Source organism: Eufriesea mexicana, unplaced genomic scaffold (genome assembly GCF_001483705.2).
Source record: "Eufriesea mexicana isolate 0111107269 unplaced genomic scaffold, ASM148370v2 scaffold460, whole genome shotgun sequence".
In the NCBI taxonomy this organism is placed as follows: Eukaryota; Metazoa; Arthropoda; class Insecta; order Hymenoptera; family Apidae; genus Eufriesea; species Eufriesea mexicana.
The window spans coordinates 652,255-671,097 of NW_016908609.1; the positions used below are offsets into that span (position 1 = coordinate 652,255).

Sequence of the window (18,843 nt, forward strand, 5' to 3'; positions counted from 1 at the left end):
CGTATAATCGGGCTGAGCCTAGGCCATCGTATGATACTTGCCCAATTTTCCACCTTATTTTTAAGTAAAACCTCTAATATAATTTGCACAATGTTCCTTCCTAATCAATCTACAAACTCTTAGCTCTTAGTAAGGACATTGCCGCGCATCTTATGATAGTGCTTCACCATTAAGTACGGTATAATATCATATCCGTATACATGTGCGCGCATGCATATAGATTTGTATGCAAGTTCATTGCGTATACAGACTGTATGGAGTACATGTGTATGTGCATGGAAACATGTGTACTTACATATACATACAGTGTCCGATCATTATTCTGTGGTGAGGAAGCCGTTTATGCGAAGGAGCAATTTATTCTTGGAAAAATAATGCGCAGCGATTCGACCAGCAAGGGGTACCGTTTGTTATTTTTTTAAAGGATTATCGTGCAATCGTACTCGTTTCATAGACGAAACTGATTTTTATGTGCCTTTACGCGACTAGTATGTTGAATTCTACTCTATATTTTAATAGCGAACACTCGAACTGATTTCCTATCAGTATCTCGCATGTTAAGCGTACCGCTCGAGCACTTCTCGAAAGCAACTGCTCTACTGTTGTTGTATTTTAAAACATAAACTGTTATAATGGCATAGGTGTTAAGGGGACAGACGCATAGGGAAATATTGGCTGTTCGTTGATACACGATCTGGCGCGTTCACCAAAAAATAACGAAAAAAAAAAGAAGAGAAAAACCGGAAAAAAATGTAACAAAAAAAAAAGAAAGATGGCGACAGAGGAAAAATCTAGGATGTGCCGTGTATCAAACGGAAGTGTGTATTTTACTGCTCGTGCTGGTGAACGGGCATGGTTCGTTTGTCACTGCATACATGCCTCGTACGTGCAATGATCCGCAGGGTATTAATTATCGACGAATGATCTCGTAAGTGACTGCGCATTGATACTCGCTACGAAGTAATGAAAGGATCTTGTGTATGTATTCATGTATCTAGAATTATACCGACCGATCGAATATTTAGTACTGAAAGTTTGTGTACGGATATCTATATTCATAGAAACTATATGAACAATTTATTTTTCCAACGAGCATATCATATCATTTTTATAAGAGATTTGTCAGAGGTTTGAAAACTTTTCGTAAGAGCTCCTACATAGCAACTCGCTATCGTGTTACTTGCCATAATCGCGACTTGTTTCTTTCACGTTTATTTTCGAACTACTTCCTTTTGTTCTGTTCTCCATCCTTTTTCTTTGTCTCTTTTGTCACGTTCGAGTAAGGATATGTGCGTTATCTTCGTGCGTTCTATTTTTTTTTTTCTTTTCCTTTTTCTTTTTCGTTGAAAAAGTAAAGCTCTGATCGAGGGAAAACACAATGATGCGTCGGTTAAGTATTCGAAGTGTCGTGGAAGAAACGAGAAAAGAAAAAAAAAAGAAAAAGGGAAAAAAATCATAAAAGAAAAAATTAAGCGAAAATGACAATGGTCGTTAAAAGTCAAACGGAAGAAAAGTACGCTGCTGTTTTGTTCTGTTTTCGTGTTCCGTTTTCACGAGAGCGCACATGTACGACACATGCGTATGCGCGCTTCAGATTTCTTCGCAAGTTCCGCGTGAATAGACGAACCAACATGCTGTTGCAAATTTTCGATCTATTATCTGATTTACAATCTCGGTTCGTAGTTCTTGCAAACGCAATTAAGTTATTCTCGAAGATATATCGATCTAAACGCATTTCACTTATGTACGGTGTAATACTCGAGAAAACTATTCTACTGGAAAAAGGAAATTCTGCTGGAACTTCCTCTCTTTTTATGGGACTATACATTCTTTATACACACATACACACACATGTACACGTCGAGGATCGTGGAGTTTGTCGTGAACCATAGAAAAGAAAGAAGCAAGACGAGGAATACGATCGATCGATTCCTTCTTCGATTGCACAACACAGCGCCCCCACGGACCCTTTCTTGAGTCTTTTACACGGCATAAGTATACAATCTGAGAACTGCACAATAGAGTATAAATGCTGGCTTTCGGAGCATTAGGAGCGCGAGAATTCGAATCGCGGTGCATTCTGTGCCGGAAGTCGTTTTCGACCAGAGTATCTGTCGACGACTGGAGAGTACAGAAAGGGAGCATTCTTTTGTTACCCGGTCTAACGAGCCATTTTGAGCTAGATGATATATATATGGGTGTGTATATATATATATCAGAGAGACTCGTTTTTCTCGGCTGCTAGCGAAGATGTTCGTAAGAGAGAACGACACCATTGCAACCTAACTAGGTGTACACGCCTGCTCTAAAGATGTACTTAATTATATTAATTGTATGGAGAAGAAAAGAAAAGAAAAGCAAAGAAAGAAACTACGCAGAACAAAACCAACTAGATGATACTATTATAATATATATTATACATAAAAATATATCTAAGCTGTTTGCAAATGATGATTTAAGAGATGAAAGAGGAAGAAAAAAAAAAAAAGGAAAAACAGAGAAAAGAAGGTATGAATTTGTAATGTATTATTGTATTTTGTAGGCAGCTAGTGTACGTATACATATGCACATGTATCCGTGTATGTATGTTTACGTATAAGAATATACATACTCTTCGACATTTACACGTACCGTTCGCCTAAATAGTCTGCAGAATATTTTCAATTTTACATCGGTCCAAGCTGAAACAATTCAGGAGTACTGTTCGCGTTCATAAGAATCAAGTGTGACACTCAAACCGCGAATTTTTGTTCCTGAATGAAACGCTTGATCCGAATTCGTTAGAGCACTTGGGCGCACGGCAGATACACATAGTACGCTCTTGCCTCTAATTCGTATACAAACGTACGTATACCCTTGATGGAAAATAAAAAAAAAAAAAAAAAAAAAAAAAGAAAGGCCACAAAAGCTACGTGCGTAGGTACGTGTCTGTCACGTAATTGAAATACTTCAACGTTCAGTAAAATACAGAAAAGAAAAAAAGAGATAAAATACCAATCCTACGATGACGTATTGAATTAAATAATCAACTATACCGACTATATAGCTAGGCCGTAAGCGACACGTTACGGACCGACTAAATTCCCTCCCGTCGCAGATTGATTGTGTGTTAACTAATAAGGTTAAGTAACGATATAGTACCGTTAAGGAATTTAATTATTAATACTGATACTATCTGTACGCTAAGCACAGTTTCAAAGTGACGTGAAGTATGGCTAAGGCGAAAAAAGATTATAACACGAGTCTTAATTTAAACATGTGACACACTGAGTTACTCGGCGCGTCTGCACGCGACGCACAGAAACGTCAAATTACCTTGTTATCCTGCAACTGAGAAATGTTCGACAAGAGAAATATTAGCAATAGTACCGTACACAAAGAAACATACATGCATACATATATACATACATACATATATACATACATACATACATACGTACATCCACATCATACACATTGTCACACACAACAGTAACACGCGCGGCCGCATATACACGCTGCACAGGCTAGGAAAATGAAATACTATCTATAACGACATATTATAAATAACATTAAGACGTCAACTGTATTTGTTTAATAAAGATGTACATTCGAAAGGTGAAAGAACTAACTTTACAGCCAATAGGACGCATTGGAATTTGATAACATGTATATTTGTTTTATATGCACATACTGATATTACTGCCTATATTTTTATAATGTGCTATACAATTATAACATTTGATGATGTTTTGTTTCACTACTTTATGACAAAACGGGAAAATCGAGAAACACAACTTTTAGTGTATAATTATATACACTATAAAATAATAACAATTAAAATTGATTATTAAAGTTTGTATCTAAAATATATAAAAAATTTTATATACTTTAATATGTCCTATAGGCTGGAAGGTAGTTAATATTAATTTCTTCCCTCTTAATGTGTAAGAAATAAGATTCTTAGTTGAATAGCAGTTATTAAATTACGATTTATTACATATTTTCAATTTAAATATGACATTTATATACATATTAAAATTCCTTATTTATTCAATAAAATCAATTAAAATTATTTTGTTAAATATACTATTTGATAATATTGGAAGTATCAAATGAGTATTTTCGCTGTATTTTTTGGATTATTATCATTCATTTTAGTTTTTAGTTTTAAACGTTTGATAAAATAAAAGAATACTCTTTATAAATATCAGAATTTTTTAATTTAATATATGTATATATGTAATATACATATATTACATACATATATATAGAATTGAATTAAAATTTTTTTCAATTAGCAGCATCAATTGCATATGTATACAAATGCTGCAATACTATGCCATTTTTTGAATTTTTATTAAATAGTTTTTACTTAATAACCTTTTCCATGCATTTAATACATATCATATATTTACAATTAAATACGATACGTAAAATGTAAATAAACATTTCCGCGATTTAATAAATAAAAGTGTAAAAAACGTTATTTGCATTTCTTAAGAATCAAATTACGTAACATTATCTATTTTTTTTTTTTTAATAATTTTTTATGTAACATTTGAATTTATTTGAATATGACATCTTCCATTACTTTTCAAAGTAAGAGAACTTACTATCAATTCTTTCTTTTTTAAGTTACACAACTTAAAACAAATTTTAACTATATTATTTTATGAAAAATTTCATCGATGTGTCGAAAATACTTTTCAATATCGATATCCAACTGGGAATACCAATATTTATTTATATTCTTTTGTGAATATTATAAAATGTTTATAATTAAGTTTCACTCATACCCATGGTGTGAATTTATGCTGTTCCAGTTGAATATGCAGACATTTTTATTCATTAGTAGTATTTAAATACTTAAACGATAATGCAACTTTCATAAAATAATAAGTTGCAACACCAGTCTTAACAATATATAATTTTACGATGTTCAATCCAATTTGATTACTGTACAATGAATATATTAAGTGATATTATTTGTAATTCATATAATTTATATGAACTATAAATAACATCTTATTAATTAGGCTGTGCACGTTCAAAAAACGTTAAAACATTCCATGGTTTTACAATATTATATCAACTAAATAAATTGATTAATTGAATTTAACTATTACCCATTACTTAAACAGAACTATTATTTTAGAAAATGAAATGACAAAACGATTGCGGTCAGAAAATGAATATGTATTGTTTTGGATTAGTCTCTATTCTCTTCCTTTGATTACCTTTACAATAAATAATATATTGTTCTTTCTGTATCAAATAAATGTTTCATGGAGAAATATCGCTTTTAATATTTTTTACTTGGTTTATATCTCATATGTTTACTGCAAACAGCAGCTCTTATCTCAGTATCAGCAAACGATAATTGTTGTTTGTTCACCACTATGAGGTGAAAATAATTTTATATTTTCTGCGTTCCAATGTAAGAGTGCACTATGACATACAACACTCCACACATAAGGAATGAAGAATTCCTCTGGTTGTTCCTCTTCTACGTATTTAAATTTTAGTTCTGGAAATTTCTATATAGAAAAATTAAACAATACAATTAAATGAAAGTAATATAAAAATGTACAAATAAAATAATTATATAATTTACACTTATTTATACTTGAGAAAGAAAACTTATTTAAATGTTTTATTTAATTTAATTTGTTTTCCTTTTGTTTATTTCTAAAAAATTCGAATGATTTTTCTCTATTTCTATTATAATTAATCTGCTTATTTTAAAAGTTTTAATAAATATATAAAATATATATCAATGGGCATATGTTAAAGGAAAATTTTAATTAAATGAAAACTAAATATAGACGAAACATACCCTTAAACGGTCATGTGGCCATTCACTAGTACCTTGCTGAATTGTAGTTAATACCTGACTTACGCCAAGTTGTGATTGATCCTTTTGTTCCAATTTATAAGAAAAAAAATTGATGACCTGATGGATAAAATTAATTTATTTTATACACGAAGTAATTAAAATTTGTTTGTTATCGCCTAATTCAGAACAAGATATTTGTAGAGTATTTTATATGACTACTTACAGAATCTATATTTTGCACAATGTCTTGGAACGCTGAATGCGTTCTAAATGGTTGAAAAATATCTTTCTTGTATAAAAGGGTATATATTAAGTTTGGATTGTGTGCAAGTCTATGAGTTAAACAGCTATTTATGATCTCTAATACCATTCGTAAAACTTCTTCAAGTATTGTCAAGTCTTGGATCTAAAATATAGTATGTTTAATAAATAGATTGTTTAATATAAATTATTTGCTCTATAAAATATTATAAAATTTTACCAAATCTGTATTTGCCGTTGTTCCATTAATTGTAATAGTAGTGCTGTCAGAAGGAATAGAAGGCTGCGTGCGTATTTTTATTTCTAATCGAGCATGCTTTTTTGCAAGAGTTTCAAACAAACTTAGTAACCTTTGACTAACATAAGGATGTAAGGATGTAAACTGTGCAGACATATTTGCTAAAGCTGCTAAGCAATTTGTATGAAGATATTTATCCTGCGAAATATAAAAGATGCTTTATTTGATATTGTACTAGTTTTCTGACATATTCATTATTTGCTTTGCTCATTAGCTTACTCTCATTTTAAACATATTATATTGTATAGTTCTTATGACGACAAGAATTAAAAGACCTCCTAATGATATTTCACTTATTGATCTTTCAGTATACCAACTCACACCCTTAAGCATCTGAAAAATAATAATTATTATTACCTATTGGAAATTTTCTATATTTACATACATTTGTTAATAAATTAATGAAATAGAAATGAATTATTTCATAAAAATACTTACTATTTCATGTATTCTTTTGTTAAATGTTTCATCTTCACTTAAAATTAAAAGAATAATGAGGGACATATAAATATGGTGCGATGTATTGTTTGGGGCATGATATAATATTTGAAGTATTGGCGTTACCTATGTAAAAATATTAATTAAAATTTTTATAACGTGTTTTATATTTACAGTATTTTAATATTATTTAATAAATTAACGAATTTATATTAACCAATAATTGTATATCTGCTCTTCTCATTATATCTTGTTTTACACTTGAATTCCTATGTAGTAACATATATAATAATAATGTAACTTCATCTGTGTTTGGTATTTTACATATGGTACTATACAATTTATTTAAATTAAACTTAAACGCGCTTTTCATTTGCATTGTGGAATAATCTTCTAAAAAATATATGTAATTTTTTATATTATTTAATGGTATAAATGCTTATAATATTTTGTAATTAATTTGGAAATTAATTGAGTTACTAACCTTGCATGTCAACAAATGTAAAAAGTGCATTCCTATAAGGATTTTGAGTTGCAGTACAATGATTTGTTAATACCAATAACAATAATAATGATTGACTAGCAAGAGGGGTTTCCGTATCACGTTTTCGTTCTTCTTCTTCAGAAGTACCATTGCTTGTAACTTGTACATTTTTTAAGCTACTACCCATTCCCATTGTAATTACATTCCATAACCCAGCTGAAACGTTTTAATACAATAAAATTTAAATTAAATACAAAGATATATTAATAGTATTTGTTTATGAAAGAAAGATTTGTACTTGATGCAAAATATAATGAATTATTGAACTTACCAGCTATACTGAAAACAATACTTCCTCCTGGTTGCTGTGTAAGTAAACCAGGAGGAGCATGTTCTTGTTGTACAAAATTATGCAATAATGTACACACCATTGCTGGTGCATGTTCACTAGAATGTGAATGCATGGCTATTCTGTAGATAGAGCTGTATTCAGCTGCAGTTTGTGAAAACAGTTGCACAGAAAGTAGTACAAGTAAGCAATTTATTGCTTCTAGATGAACGACATATGTGAACTCACTATGAAAACAAAATTTGTTATATAAAATGTGATTATATATAGATTAATTCAAACATTGCATGTATCAAATAACTTATTTAGTTTATAATAGACTTCTTAATTAAAGTTAAAAATATTGCCATCTACTTACCATAATGGAACATCTGTTATTATATCAACTAATGCTTCAAAAAGATCTTTTAATCTATAAGATGAATTTGACTGTGCTGGCATTAGTGATTGTGGTGCTTCTATATGCTTTATCATTTCTTCCTCGCCAACTGTTTCAATTAAATATTTCAATATACATCTTACTGCAAACAATGCATTATATGTTTGCCATGCTGATATGATTCTATAAATTATAATTAGGTATAATATAAACAATAATATATGAATCATTTTTTTAAATTATACAATATTAAAATATAACAATAAAAATATCATACTTTTGATTTTGCATTGGTGCAAGTAAATTACTAGCACGCATAAGAGCAACTCGTATTAAACTACCAAAATTGCCAGTATTTAAATTATTAGCAAGTAATTGTTGACACGAGGAATCCAATCGAGAATCTAATTCTATTTGGTCATTTCTTGTAACAGGTGGTCGCATATTGTAAGACAGGAAAGTATTCCAAAATGGATCATTTGGAAGAACACTCTTTTTTCCACAAAAAGTCTCTAAATAAACGTTTTTAGACAGATCATCATATCGACTCGGTGTTGTACCCATTGCCTTGTCTTAAACTTCTAAAAATAAAACACACATTGAATTTTGTTTTATAGTAAAAGATTTAACATATTAATGAAACATGTTTATTTGCAAAATATTTTTTATTTTTATTTTAACATATTAGCAGCAATATATATTAAATTCTGATAATTTCACAATATAGTTGAGATATGTTATATTCCTTTACAAACTGTATATGGTTATAATAAAAATATGACTCATGGATTACACTAATATTATATCAATAAAATAAAAAGAATGCAGGACATGTCAATCACATGAAAACATCGTATAATAACAACTTTGACAATCCACTGTCATAGAAATGTAATAATTCAGTAATGGTTTTTAAATATGAAATTTTGTTTCATATACTATTGTCTTTATGCCCCTTTGTGTTTTCCGTGTCAAAATTATCATTAAACGTTTTTTACAATACGTTTATAGGCACTATGAATACGAGAAACACGAAGAGATATAACCTCTTCACATGTCAACCAAGAACTTCACAAATATATAGATAAATCAAAATGAGCGCCATCTTCGTTATTCATTAAATATACATAGTCAATTATTTACAATAATAATAATTTGTAATTGCATTTAACTATGACGTTTAAACATATATTAAAAATATAAAAAGGTAAAAAAGTATACGTTGTGCATAACACATGGAAAGACGTTCCACATCATTCAGATGACGTATTAACATATGTAAGCATACAAATGGAGCATGTCAATGAATCGGTTATTTGATCTTACTACTTCAAAACGATCATATTATCTTGCAAATATATTTTAATACAAGTAAAAATACAATATTGATTCGGAATTAATATTTTTAATATTGTATATTTCAATAAATAAAGCCACCATAAAATGAAAACCATATCCTTAAAAATAGACCTATATTTATTCGAATCGTATTAAACTAGCAAACTTAATACATATGTATAACTTCAGTGAAAATTAAATATTTATAAAATGTATATATAGATCATTATATTACATTTCTTGTAGAAAAGAAACGGATTTAAAACGGATTTGTAAAATGAATCTTTGTCTATATTATCATTCTTTTTCTTAATTAGAAAGCTGTTAAAATGAATCATCATCACGAATTATTACAAACCGAAGAATTATATTATGAGTTTATAGATGTAATAAAATCTGCTATTAAAGCAATGCAACAACAAGTTTATCCCATTAAGAAATTTCTTGCCAATCGTAAAAAAGAAATTATTAAGCAAAGCAGGTTGGTTCGTAAGTTTTACAATAAATTTTTAAAATAATAGTTTAAAATTCTATAAGTATTTAAATTTGTGTTTAATTTATGATCAAATTTAATAAAAACAAATTCTTTAATACGAGTAATTGAATAAAACGAAACATTTATTAATAAGGTTATAATAACCTTAATAAAAATTTGATTATAAGTTTGAAAGTAAAATTGTAAGTAAAATTAAAAGTAGTACATCAAACAACTTTTAATTTATTTCATAATTATTTTGAAAAAACTTGATGAAATTAATTTGAACATTTATCTTAAATTTATAATAGAAAATAATAAAAAATTGATGTCATATAATAATTTAAAAATTAGGTGACATTTTAATTTAAAATACAGCTATTATAGTATGTTATATCATTCAAAGTATTCTAAAAGAATTCTAAACAGTTCATTTCCTAAATTATACAAATGTACTTTCAAATTTATACTATTATGTAATTATAAATAGCAATTATAATTTTCATAGAAATTATTTGTAATGTTTTATTTAATTTATTTTATGTGCTTGTATGTCAGTTTATGAATATAAGTATTGCTATTTTGTTATATAAAATCAAACATAGAAAAATTATAATTCAAACATAAATAAATGTATAATATTAAAATTATTATTAATATATGCTCAGTTATTAATTACATTTGTTATTTTTGCAAGTAGTACAGGCAGAAGAATCGACAATACAAGTATCGCAGAATTTACACAAATATTCTACGAGTACACATTAAAGGAAGTCATGAATATTGAACAAACATTTGAAGAATACCTCACACGGTTGAATGTTGATTTATTGAAGGCAACAATAACTCGCATGCAACTACCGTCTTATTTATCTCCGGAAGAAATGAGAAGAGCTCACGAAATGTGTTACAACATATTCGACGAGAAAAAGGACGAGGTATCTTGTCGTTGTATTTGGGAGAATAAAACAACATGGGATCTCGATGACACCCAGGACATCCTAGTTAAACCGAGGAAAAAGGCACGAACGGAATTCGATGAGACTGACCTGAAATTTATACAAGAAATCATTTACCTTAGAACGGAAACATTCTCTTTACCAAAGAAACGAGTCGATAAGTATGTAACTCATTTTAATATATCATTATTTTAAGATAACGTGGGAAATTTACAATCAAATTTATAAAGAATATTTCACGAATATAAAATCAACCTGAAACTCTTGATCTAATTACTGCATGAGATATTACGTAATAAATAGTACAATTACAAAATGGACGATTTGAATAAAAAATGTAGAATAATAATTTTTCGTTTGCTGCTTATATATTATTTCAAATGTACTAGTAATTAATTGTAATTAAAAGGATATAATATATAGATATTCATTCAGTCATTGTATCAAAGAAAACATCAAACAATCATTATTGCGTATTTTTACTGTAACTTTTTAACAAACCTTTTATGAGGCTATTTCTGTTTACATGATATACTTTCCTTGTTTTTATTCATCGAGTCGTATATATCCAGTAAATTTATAAATTATGATACAAGCTTAAATTTTTATTAGTAGAAGTGGTAATGAAATCCTCACCGCGCCTTTCAATGATAAACAACGATCCAGTATGCGGCTGGTTATGAAGACTACAGAGTTTCTTCATTTTCTTAAACAGAGAGAAACTCCCTCTACCTTTTCTTCCGAACACGAACTGTCCAAATTGAGCACCTTAAAATTTATCGATGGAAAGTTCACAACTAACGACATCTGGGTGAAAATCTTAGATGTTCACGGTAATGAATATGGATCGAAGTGGTATTTGATACTTTGCCCACAGATCGAAAAAATTGCAACAAGACGTGCGATACCTGTGCTACATTTGAGTCCCCTTGCCACATTTTATTTCATCTCAAAGATAACGAACTTCACAACTTTTCATTTAACAAGAACAGATTTAATTAAGTTGTTGAAACACGAAAAAGATGCTATTTGGTTAAATAGTTGGACATTACAGTTTCGTATGATCGATCGTAAATACGTAGCCGCGACAGTGATACAAACTGCTTGGCGTGGATACTGGGTAAATATTATTTCTTTTAAGATGAAAAATGTTAGAGAAATATTACCAGAGTCTTTATATCCAACACCTTTAACGTATATACATTGAATATATCATATATTTTTCGTTTGTTTATATCTTTATTGTTTATTTTATTTGAATAAATTAGATTTTGGAAATGTATATTTAACAAAACCATTACACACTTACATAGTTACGAAAAAGGAATTGGCACTCGGGACGTCTCTATATAGCCGCCAGTCTAATATGGTACTATTGGATCTCGTTGAAAGAAAAGAGAGAAATGCACCGACGTTATCTGAAGAAAATGTTGGTCTCCTTGCAATGTACGCGAGATCTTACTCTGAAGCTCAGCAAGGAATACGATGAGTTAATACAACAACCACACGTAGTTCTACATTTACCATCCATCGGTCATCCAACAGAGTTACGTCAAGTATTCAATCCAAGAATGTTCGCTATTTACCAAAATATCACAATCCTACGAATTTGTTTCGTACACAATCCGAATACGGAAGTGGTTTACATCTTACCCGTGAAGCCCACTCGAGATCTATTAATGATGTACAGTGATTTTATCGAGTCGATATCACCCGACGAAGATATTGCTAAAAGAATTTCGTTTATTGCACTTTCCCAAGCCGAAATCTTCAAGAATCGTGCTTTAAATGTTTCTAGGATTCTTCATTGTTCCCAAGGATCTTTCACCGATATTAAAAAGAAAATTGCCGGTAAAGCTGCTTACTTTTTACCATGTGTTGTCGACGAGTGCGATATGAGGTTATCTGGCAGTCTCAATGTCCCCTTAATGAGTCCTGATATGGAAATGCAACGAATGTTTCTAAATGCATCCAACATATCTGAAATGATCGACAATCTTGGTCTCTTGCAGCCTCCTCACAAGAAAAATATAACGGATTACGAAACTCTGTGTATGTCACTGTCTGAGTTAATGGTTCTGCACACAGAGGTTAGCACGTGGTTGATCAAGTTGAACTACGGTACGACGAGTAAGCAGAGTGGAATTTTTCTGATCAATCATATCAGTGTTCCCTTCATGCCTATACTCAGACGAGAACGAGAGAAACACGGTGAATATTGGGAAATGCAACCCAGTTTAAGAGAACAATTTCTCCAGAGAATGAAGAAGCATATACCAAGGGTTATACCCAATGTGATTCGACTGTCAAAAATGTACAGTACCTGGGACACGTTCTATGAGCACATACAGAAGTTTGGTTGCCTACTGCAGGCAATTCCAGCGGAGAAGAATCCCAAGACGATTTTATCTGCCTTGCTCGTTCCAGGGAAAGTAACAAAACAGAAACCAAGATGGTTAGGAACTGCGGATAAATTTAATTTGGGTATCATGCTTTTAAATACGTTATATATTGTGTGTTGTTCAGAAAATTATTCATATATACAAATGAGCATAGTTTTGTTAATGTAATCAGAAAAACAGAGCTATACGAATTTTAAGTATTGCTCGAATGATCTGTATTAACAAGCAAACTGAGAAAACTTCAAGTGGGAATTTGACAGGTGGCGCCACATGACTCATTTTCTATACAACACGTGATACCTATCGAGACGTATAGTCAGTTTCAATGACATAGGGTAATCATGAAACTCATCGAACGAATAATTACAAATGTAATTGTACAAATAGTAGCTCGAGATATTTATTTCTATGAAATTATTAGTGGAAAATCAGGAATGTATATATTTTGTTATCAAAATATTTGTTGAATTTTTAATTGACAACATTGAACAAAAATCTTCTAAATATCTGCTTGTAATTTATGAATCGTCTATTTTAAGAACAGAAGCGACATACTCGACAACCATTTACATGCTGCCACAAACTTCTGTGGATATCACCAAAATACAACCGACAGTGAACAAATTCGCCAAGGGTATGCAAGATAAGGGATACTTTGGTTATTTAGGAGTCGATTGTTATTGTTATTTGCATAAGCAAACGGAGAAATTGGTGGTATTACTGTTAAACGTGTTTCCTTATTATTCCTACTCGCAAAGTTACATCGATTGGATGAAATTTGCAATTGGAGGAAATTACAAGTAAATGAAACAAGTCGAAAAGAACTTTTTGACGAATAAAATGTTAATATTAGTAGTAACATATTAATAATAAAATGTTAATACCGTTAACGAAAAATTTCAAAATTTTTAATGTAAATTCTTTTGAAAAGATATATCAGTATTTTATCAGCATTGCAATTCTTCAGCGAAATAACTTGTTTGAGAAACAGAAAATATTAATTTCGTTCAAATTAATATTTTATATAGTTTTTGAAATACATCATTTGAATGTATGAGTAAGAGTCAGGTTATTCAAAGTATAATAACTGGTTTAAATAAATCATTCTTTCGTTGAAATATTTTTTTGAAAAACTATATTAATTAAACAAGAAATATTTAAGGACTGTTATTTTTTATTTAAATAGCGAACGACACGATAATTTTGTAACTAATACCCCAGTAACACCACAATTAGCAAGAAGAAAATCATCGTTTATATTTATGGAAAGAACACCAAAGTGGCACGAAACCTCGGAAAGATACGCTGTCGCAATTACCCAACTGCATCATAGTAAATTTGCCACTTACCGATGGCCAAGTCTCAAAAACATATTTGAATTATGTGACGTACGTTCATATAAGGTCTTTTTAAAATTATAAATTTTGTTTCTTTCCATTTAATAATACTTCAAATGTAGAACAAGAATTTTGTATAATCGCATCAAAAAATATAAAGGATCGTACATTTTGTAAATAATAAAGTGGAAAATTTGTGAATTGATATAAATTAGTTCTAACGAATTAAATTTTGTTCTGTTTACAGATCGTGTATGATAGAAAAAAACGACAGGGATCGAGTATAATATTACACGATGGCGAGATTCGAAATTTCGGCATGATGGTTGCGGTGAGTCCCGCCATGACTACTACGTTAACCATGATGCATAAAAATCTGAAGAAGCTGCATCGAACTTTAATGACGAAATCGAAGATAAAGGCGGAAACTAACTTACCGACACTTATCGAGTTCTTTCGGAACCTTTCCCTCGATTATCAGAATGTGGTTGCCAGCAAGTGTTTAACGGATATTTAAATCACACTTGCAATCAAATGTCGCTTTTTAATCCTTTGTATAGGTAATATAGAATATAATAAACCCTGATTTTTCCAACTTTTCTATTTCATTCGAAATTTACGTTGTCACGTGTAATCGCTTTAATTCGAAATTCGTAATTTATGCTTAATCACTTATCAAACAATTAATATTTGGTTATTCGATTGCAATAATTAACGAGTTATTAATTGCATTAATAACATTCGACATAAATGAAATAAGGAACTGTTGTTTATCAATTTTCAGACGTTGCTAAATTCAAGGGTCATAAAGCATGTAATTTGGTTATGCGCATCGATATAGATATTAATTATTTTATTAAGCCTTGATAAAGGTTAATACGGTATTTTCCCCGAATTTGGAACATTAACGCCGTCTAAATGCATGATTCAATGTTATTGTTAATTAACCAAGATCGGGTGCTACCTGTTCATGCCAACTTCATCATTGGTGGACTGTCAGGGTAAAGAAATGATTAATGTATTTATTGATATACTGATACACGTGTAATGCATATTTCTCTTCTTCAAACTTCCTCTTCAAGATATAATCTAATTAACTTTGCAATATATTTTTGCAATAAATTGAAGTTAAATAATTACCTTGCTTAAAAGCAGTCTTCTATTTTTATTTCTGTTTTATCCAATTATGCATAGAATGCTGTATGAAAGATAAAATGTTTTTAATCAATACACTATTCTCCAGTGCCATAGGACAAACCACAACTCATCCCATGGATGTAACTAAGGTACGAATGCAAATTTCCAACACATCATTGACTACAACTATACGCAACACACTAAAAGAATTAGGAATACGTGGATTTTATATTGGTTGGAGTGCAGGTGTACTTCGACAATTAACATATACCACGACGAGGCTTGGAATATACAATACGATATTCGACTTATGCCAGTACGCATATTTTTACATTTTATTTAGAATTATATATGTACGTAAGAATCAATTTTTCGAAAAGATAAATCATCGAGGAATAAAATTTAATAATGGTGTACATATGATGTATATATACAGGATGTCCCAACAATGGTAGTACAACCGGAAAGGAAGTGATTCTACATGCAGAAACGAACCGACAAAAAAGAATAAAATTTTTTTATTCGAAGCTTCGTTTTCGAGAAAATCGACTTTGAATATTCACCGAGTGCACGTGTACTTAGCTATGGCATATATGAATAAACCATCAATACATTAATATCGGTGGAACACTCGAGGAGGGGGTTATGCTACGTGAAAAAATAAATCGAAAATAAAGAATAAAATTTTTTCATTCGAAGCTTCGTTGTTGAGAAAATCGACTTTGAATGTCATTGGGTACGCGTGCACTTGACTTTCGCTATGGCGGATGGACCATGAGTATACCAGCATACCCGGTGGAAATTCAAAGTCGATTTTCTCGACAACGAAGCTTCGAATGCAAAAATTTTATTCTTTATTTTCGATTTGTTTCTTCATGTAGAATCACCCCCTCCACGATTGTACCACCTATATTAATATATTGATGGTCCATATATCTCAGCCATAGCTAAGTGCACGCGTACTCGGTGAATCTTTTTAGTCGATTTTCTTAATAAGGAAGCTCCTAATGAAAAAATTTTATTCTTTATTTTCGATTTGTTTTTTGATGTAGAATCATATCCTCCTCGTTTATACCACTGTTTCTGGAACACTCTGTTTATGACATAGTGTATTTATGCAAGTTTGTAAATAATGGAAGATTGTTTATAATATTTAGAGGATACTTTGGCCGCCTAAATTACCCTACAATGATCGCTATTGGAATGTTTTCCGGCACTGTGGGCTCTTTCGTTGGGACACCTGCCGATTTGGTTTTAATTCGTATGATAAGTGATATACAGTTACCACCACGTGAGTATAAATTTCGATTATATTACTGGGAGATATAAATAAATGTTTCATTGCATCATTAAATTATTACATTTCTTGGATTCTAAATTATTAGATTTAGAATATTCAAATCATTAGATAAAATTATGTTAGTAGATCCAAGCTGATAATAACTTTACTGATTAATAATTGATTACTTATTTTAATCAGAGTTGCTGAAAATACAGTACAGTCATTCTAGACAAAATTAATATTTAAAGCAATTTTTTATTTAATCATTTAGTTGCATAATTCATTGTTATATATGTATACTATGTTTAAGTATATATTGTAAGTCGACAGTTCCATAGAAAAAAATATATAATAAAATAAAAATATTAGAAAACTAAAGTAATCGATATTAATTAAAAATTAAAACGAAGAGCAATAATACTTCGATTAATAACAAAAAATTAGGCACTCGCTTGTGAAAAAGGTTTTTAATTTATTAAAATTTGGAGTTACAGAGATTTGATTGCAATTCGATTAGTAATCAGTGATTAGAAGCTTATTATAGATCGTATCTCGATATTTCGTCGAATCTTTTAATATATTTTTAATGAAAGCATAAGGAGATAACATAAATAAATAAATTACAATTTCGTCTTTCGATTATCCGATATTTTTCCCTTGATCCAGTCAAATATTGAAAAGACACGTAAATCGGAGAACAACTTTTTAGAGAAACGGCGGAATTACAGAAACGCCTTTACCGGGTTGATCGACATATGGAAGACAGAGGGCGTTGTTGGGTTATGGAGAGGAGCTGTTGCAACTATGACTAGGGCGGCCATTACGAATGGAGCGCAGTTGGGCACCTATAGTAGAGCGAAATTAATGCTGGAAGAGACAAGTAAATATCGAATAAAAATTTTAAAAAGATATTAAGCTATCGCTTGTATAAATTCGTGAAATGTAATTGCTTCGTGTTAATTTCATATGATAAACTGAAATAGTCTGTTGGTTATTTTGTGAGTTTAGAAGGTTCTAGTTCTAAATCAAATTTATTACAGTTTATTTAATCGATATTATTTTAGTTTTACGTTTGACGTTTCGTTAAAATTTTTGAATATTATTCGAAGCTTAAATTCGAATTAATTGATACAAATATTAATACGGTAAACACTATTAATTACATTACATGATTATATATTAAATAGAGGCAATAATAACATAAATAAAGGAATGTTTACCACGTTACATTAGAATGTTTTAAAAATTAGGATTAAATTTTATTTTATAACTAAATTTGAATTTAATTTAAACGCATTATTGAATTTTAATCTAATATAATGTTAATAACTATAGATTTGTTCGAAGAAGGCATACTATTGTCATTCTGCTCAGCAATGATATCCGGATTAGTTATGTCGGTAACGTCACTTCCTGTAGACGTAGTTAAAACCAAGTAATTAACAGTTTTTTAATAAACTAACATAATTACCTTATTCACCAATGACCTTATTTGCTAATAATTACCTTATTTACTATTTTCTTTCTTTTCTTGACGCTTATCAGCATTTTTACTTACCATTATTTATTTCAGATTACAAAACTGGAACTTACCTACAAAACCACCAGGAATCATCAAAATGATAATTAACACAGCACGGACGGAGGGAGTACCATCGCTGTGGCGTGGATTTTTGCCATACTATTGTAGGGCGACACCCAATGCTATAGTTACCATGACATGTGTCGATCAGTTCAAACGTATGTATATTAAATTCTTTGAAACGGAATTGGAGTAAGTGAAATTTTAATTTACAAGCATTAAAAGTGTTTCACACTGATAAACAAAATTTTAATTCTTTGCTATATTACGTCTTTGTTTTATTACGTTTGTTATCGTTTATATC

The 18,843-nt window shown here is 30.1% G+C and overlaps 2 protein-coding genes across 9 annotated transcripts; one reads left to right on the forward strand and one right to left on the reverse strand.

The window, feature by feature from the left end:
* Window positions 1–5,085: 5,085 nt before the first annotated feature.
* LOC108545501 (dymeclin) lies at window positions 5,086–10,698 on the reverse strand. 8 transcript variants are annotated; one of them, XM_017897157.1, is made up of 12 exons: window positions 8,967–9,066; window positions 8,305–8,608; window positions 8,007–8,210; window positions 7,631–7,875; window positions 7,300–7,515; window positions 7,033–7,208; window positions 6,816–6,941; window positions 6,597–6,710; window positions 6,300–6,515; window positions 6,042–6,224; window positions 5,819–5,935; window positions 5,086–5,519 (listed from the first exon to the last, which is right to left on the reverse strand). In XM_017897157.1, exons 2-12 carry the CDS (start codon window positions 8,589–8,591, stop codon window positions 5,349–5,351), a joined length of 2,055 nt encoding a protein of 684 aa, XP_017752646.1. In that variant the 5' UTR covers window positions 8,592–8,608; window positions 8,967–9,066; the 3' UTR covers window positions 5,086–5,348. The 8 variants fall into 8 exon arrangements, with proteins under 8 accessions (XP_017752646.1, XP_017752651.1, XP_017752648.1 ...); XM_017897162.1 differs by lacking the exon at window positions 8,967–9,066 and adding an exon at window positions 10,647–10,698 and having other exon boundaries at window positions 5,349–5,519; XM_017897159.1 differs by lacking the exon at window positions 8,967–9,066 and adding an exon at window positions 9,249–9,289 and having other exon boundaries at window positions 5,349–5,519.
* LOC108545497 (uncharacterized) lies at window positions 9,695–18,735 on the forward strand. The gene is made up of 10 exons (XM_017897154.1): window positions 9,695–9,846; window positions 10,541–10,960; window positions 11,412–11,919; window positions 12,113–13,283; window positions 13,746–14,001; window positions 15,782–15,991; window positions 16,833–16,966; window positions 17,667–17,837; window positions 18,293–18,392; window positions 18,531–18,735. Exons 1-10 carry the CDS (start codon window positions 9,695–9,697, stop codon window positions 18,733–18,735), a joined length of 3,327 nt encoding a protein of 1,108 aa, XP_017752643.1.
* The last annotated feature ends 108 nt before the right edge of the window (window positions 18,736–18,843 follow it).

Coding starts and splice junctions, on each gene's coding strand:
- LOC108545501 (XM_017897157.1), bottom strand. CDS start 8,591: ATGGGTACAACACCGAGTCGATATGATGATCTGTCTAAAAACGTTTAT. Junction 6,516..6,596: donor ATAATATGTTTAAAATGAGA/GTAAGCTAATGA, acceptor TATATTTCGCAG/GATAAATATCTTCATACAAA. Junction 6,225..6,299: donor CAACGGCAAATACAGATTTG/GTAAAATTTTAT, acceptor ACTATATTTTAG/ATCCAAGACTTGACAATACT.
- LOC108545497 (XM_017897154.1), top strand. CDS start 9,695: ATGAATCATCATCACGAATTATTACAAACCGAAGAATTATATTATGAG. Junction 10,961..11,411: donor CCAAAGAAACGAGTCGATAA/GTATGTAACTCA, acceptor AATTTTTATTAG/TAGAAGTGGTAATGAAATCC. Junction 15,992..16,832: donor ACGATATTCGACTTATGCCA/GTACGCATATTT, acceptor TATAATATTTAG/AGGATACTTTGGCCGCCTAA.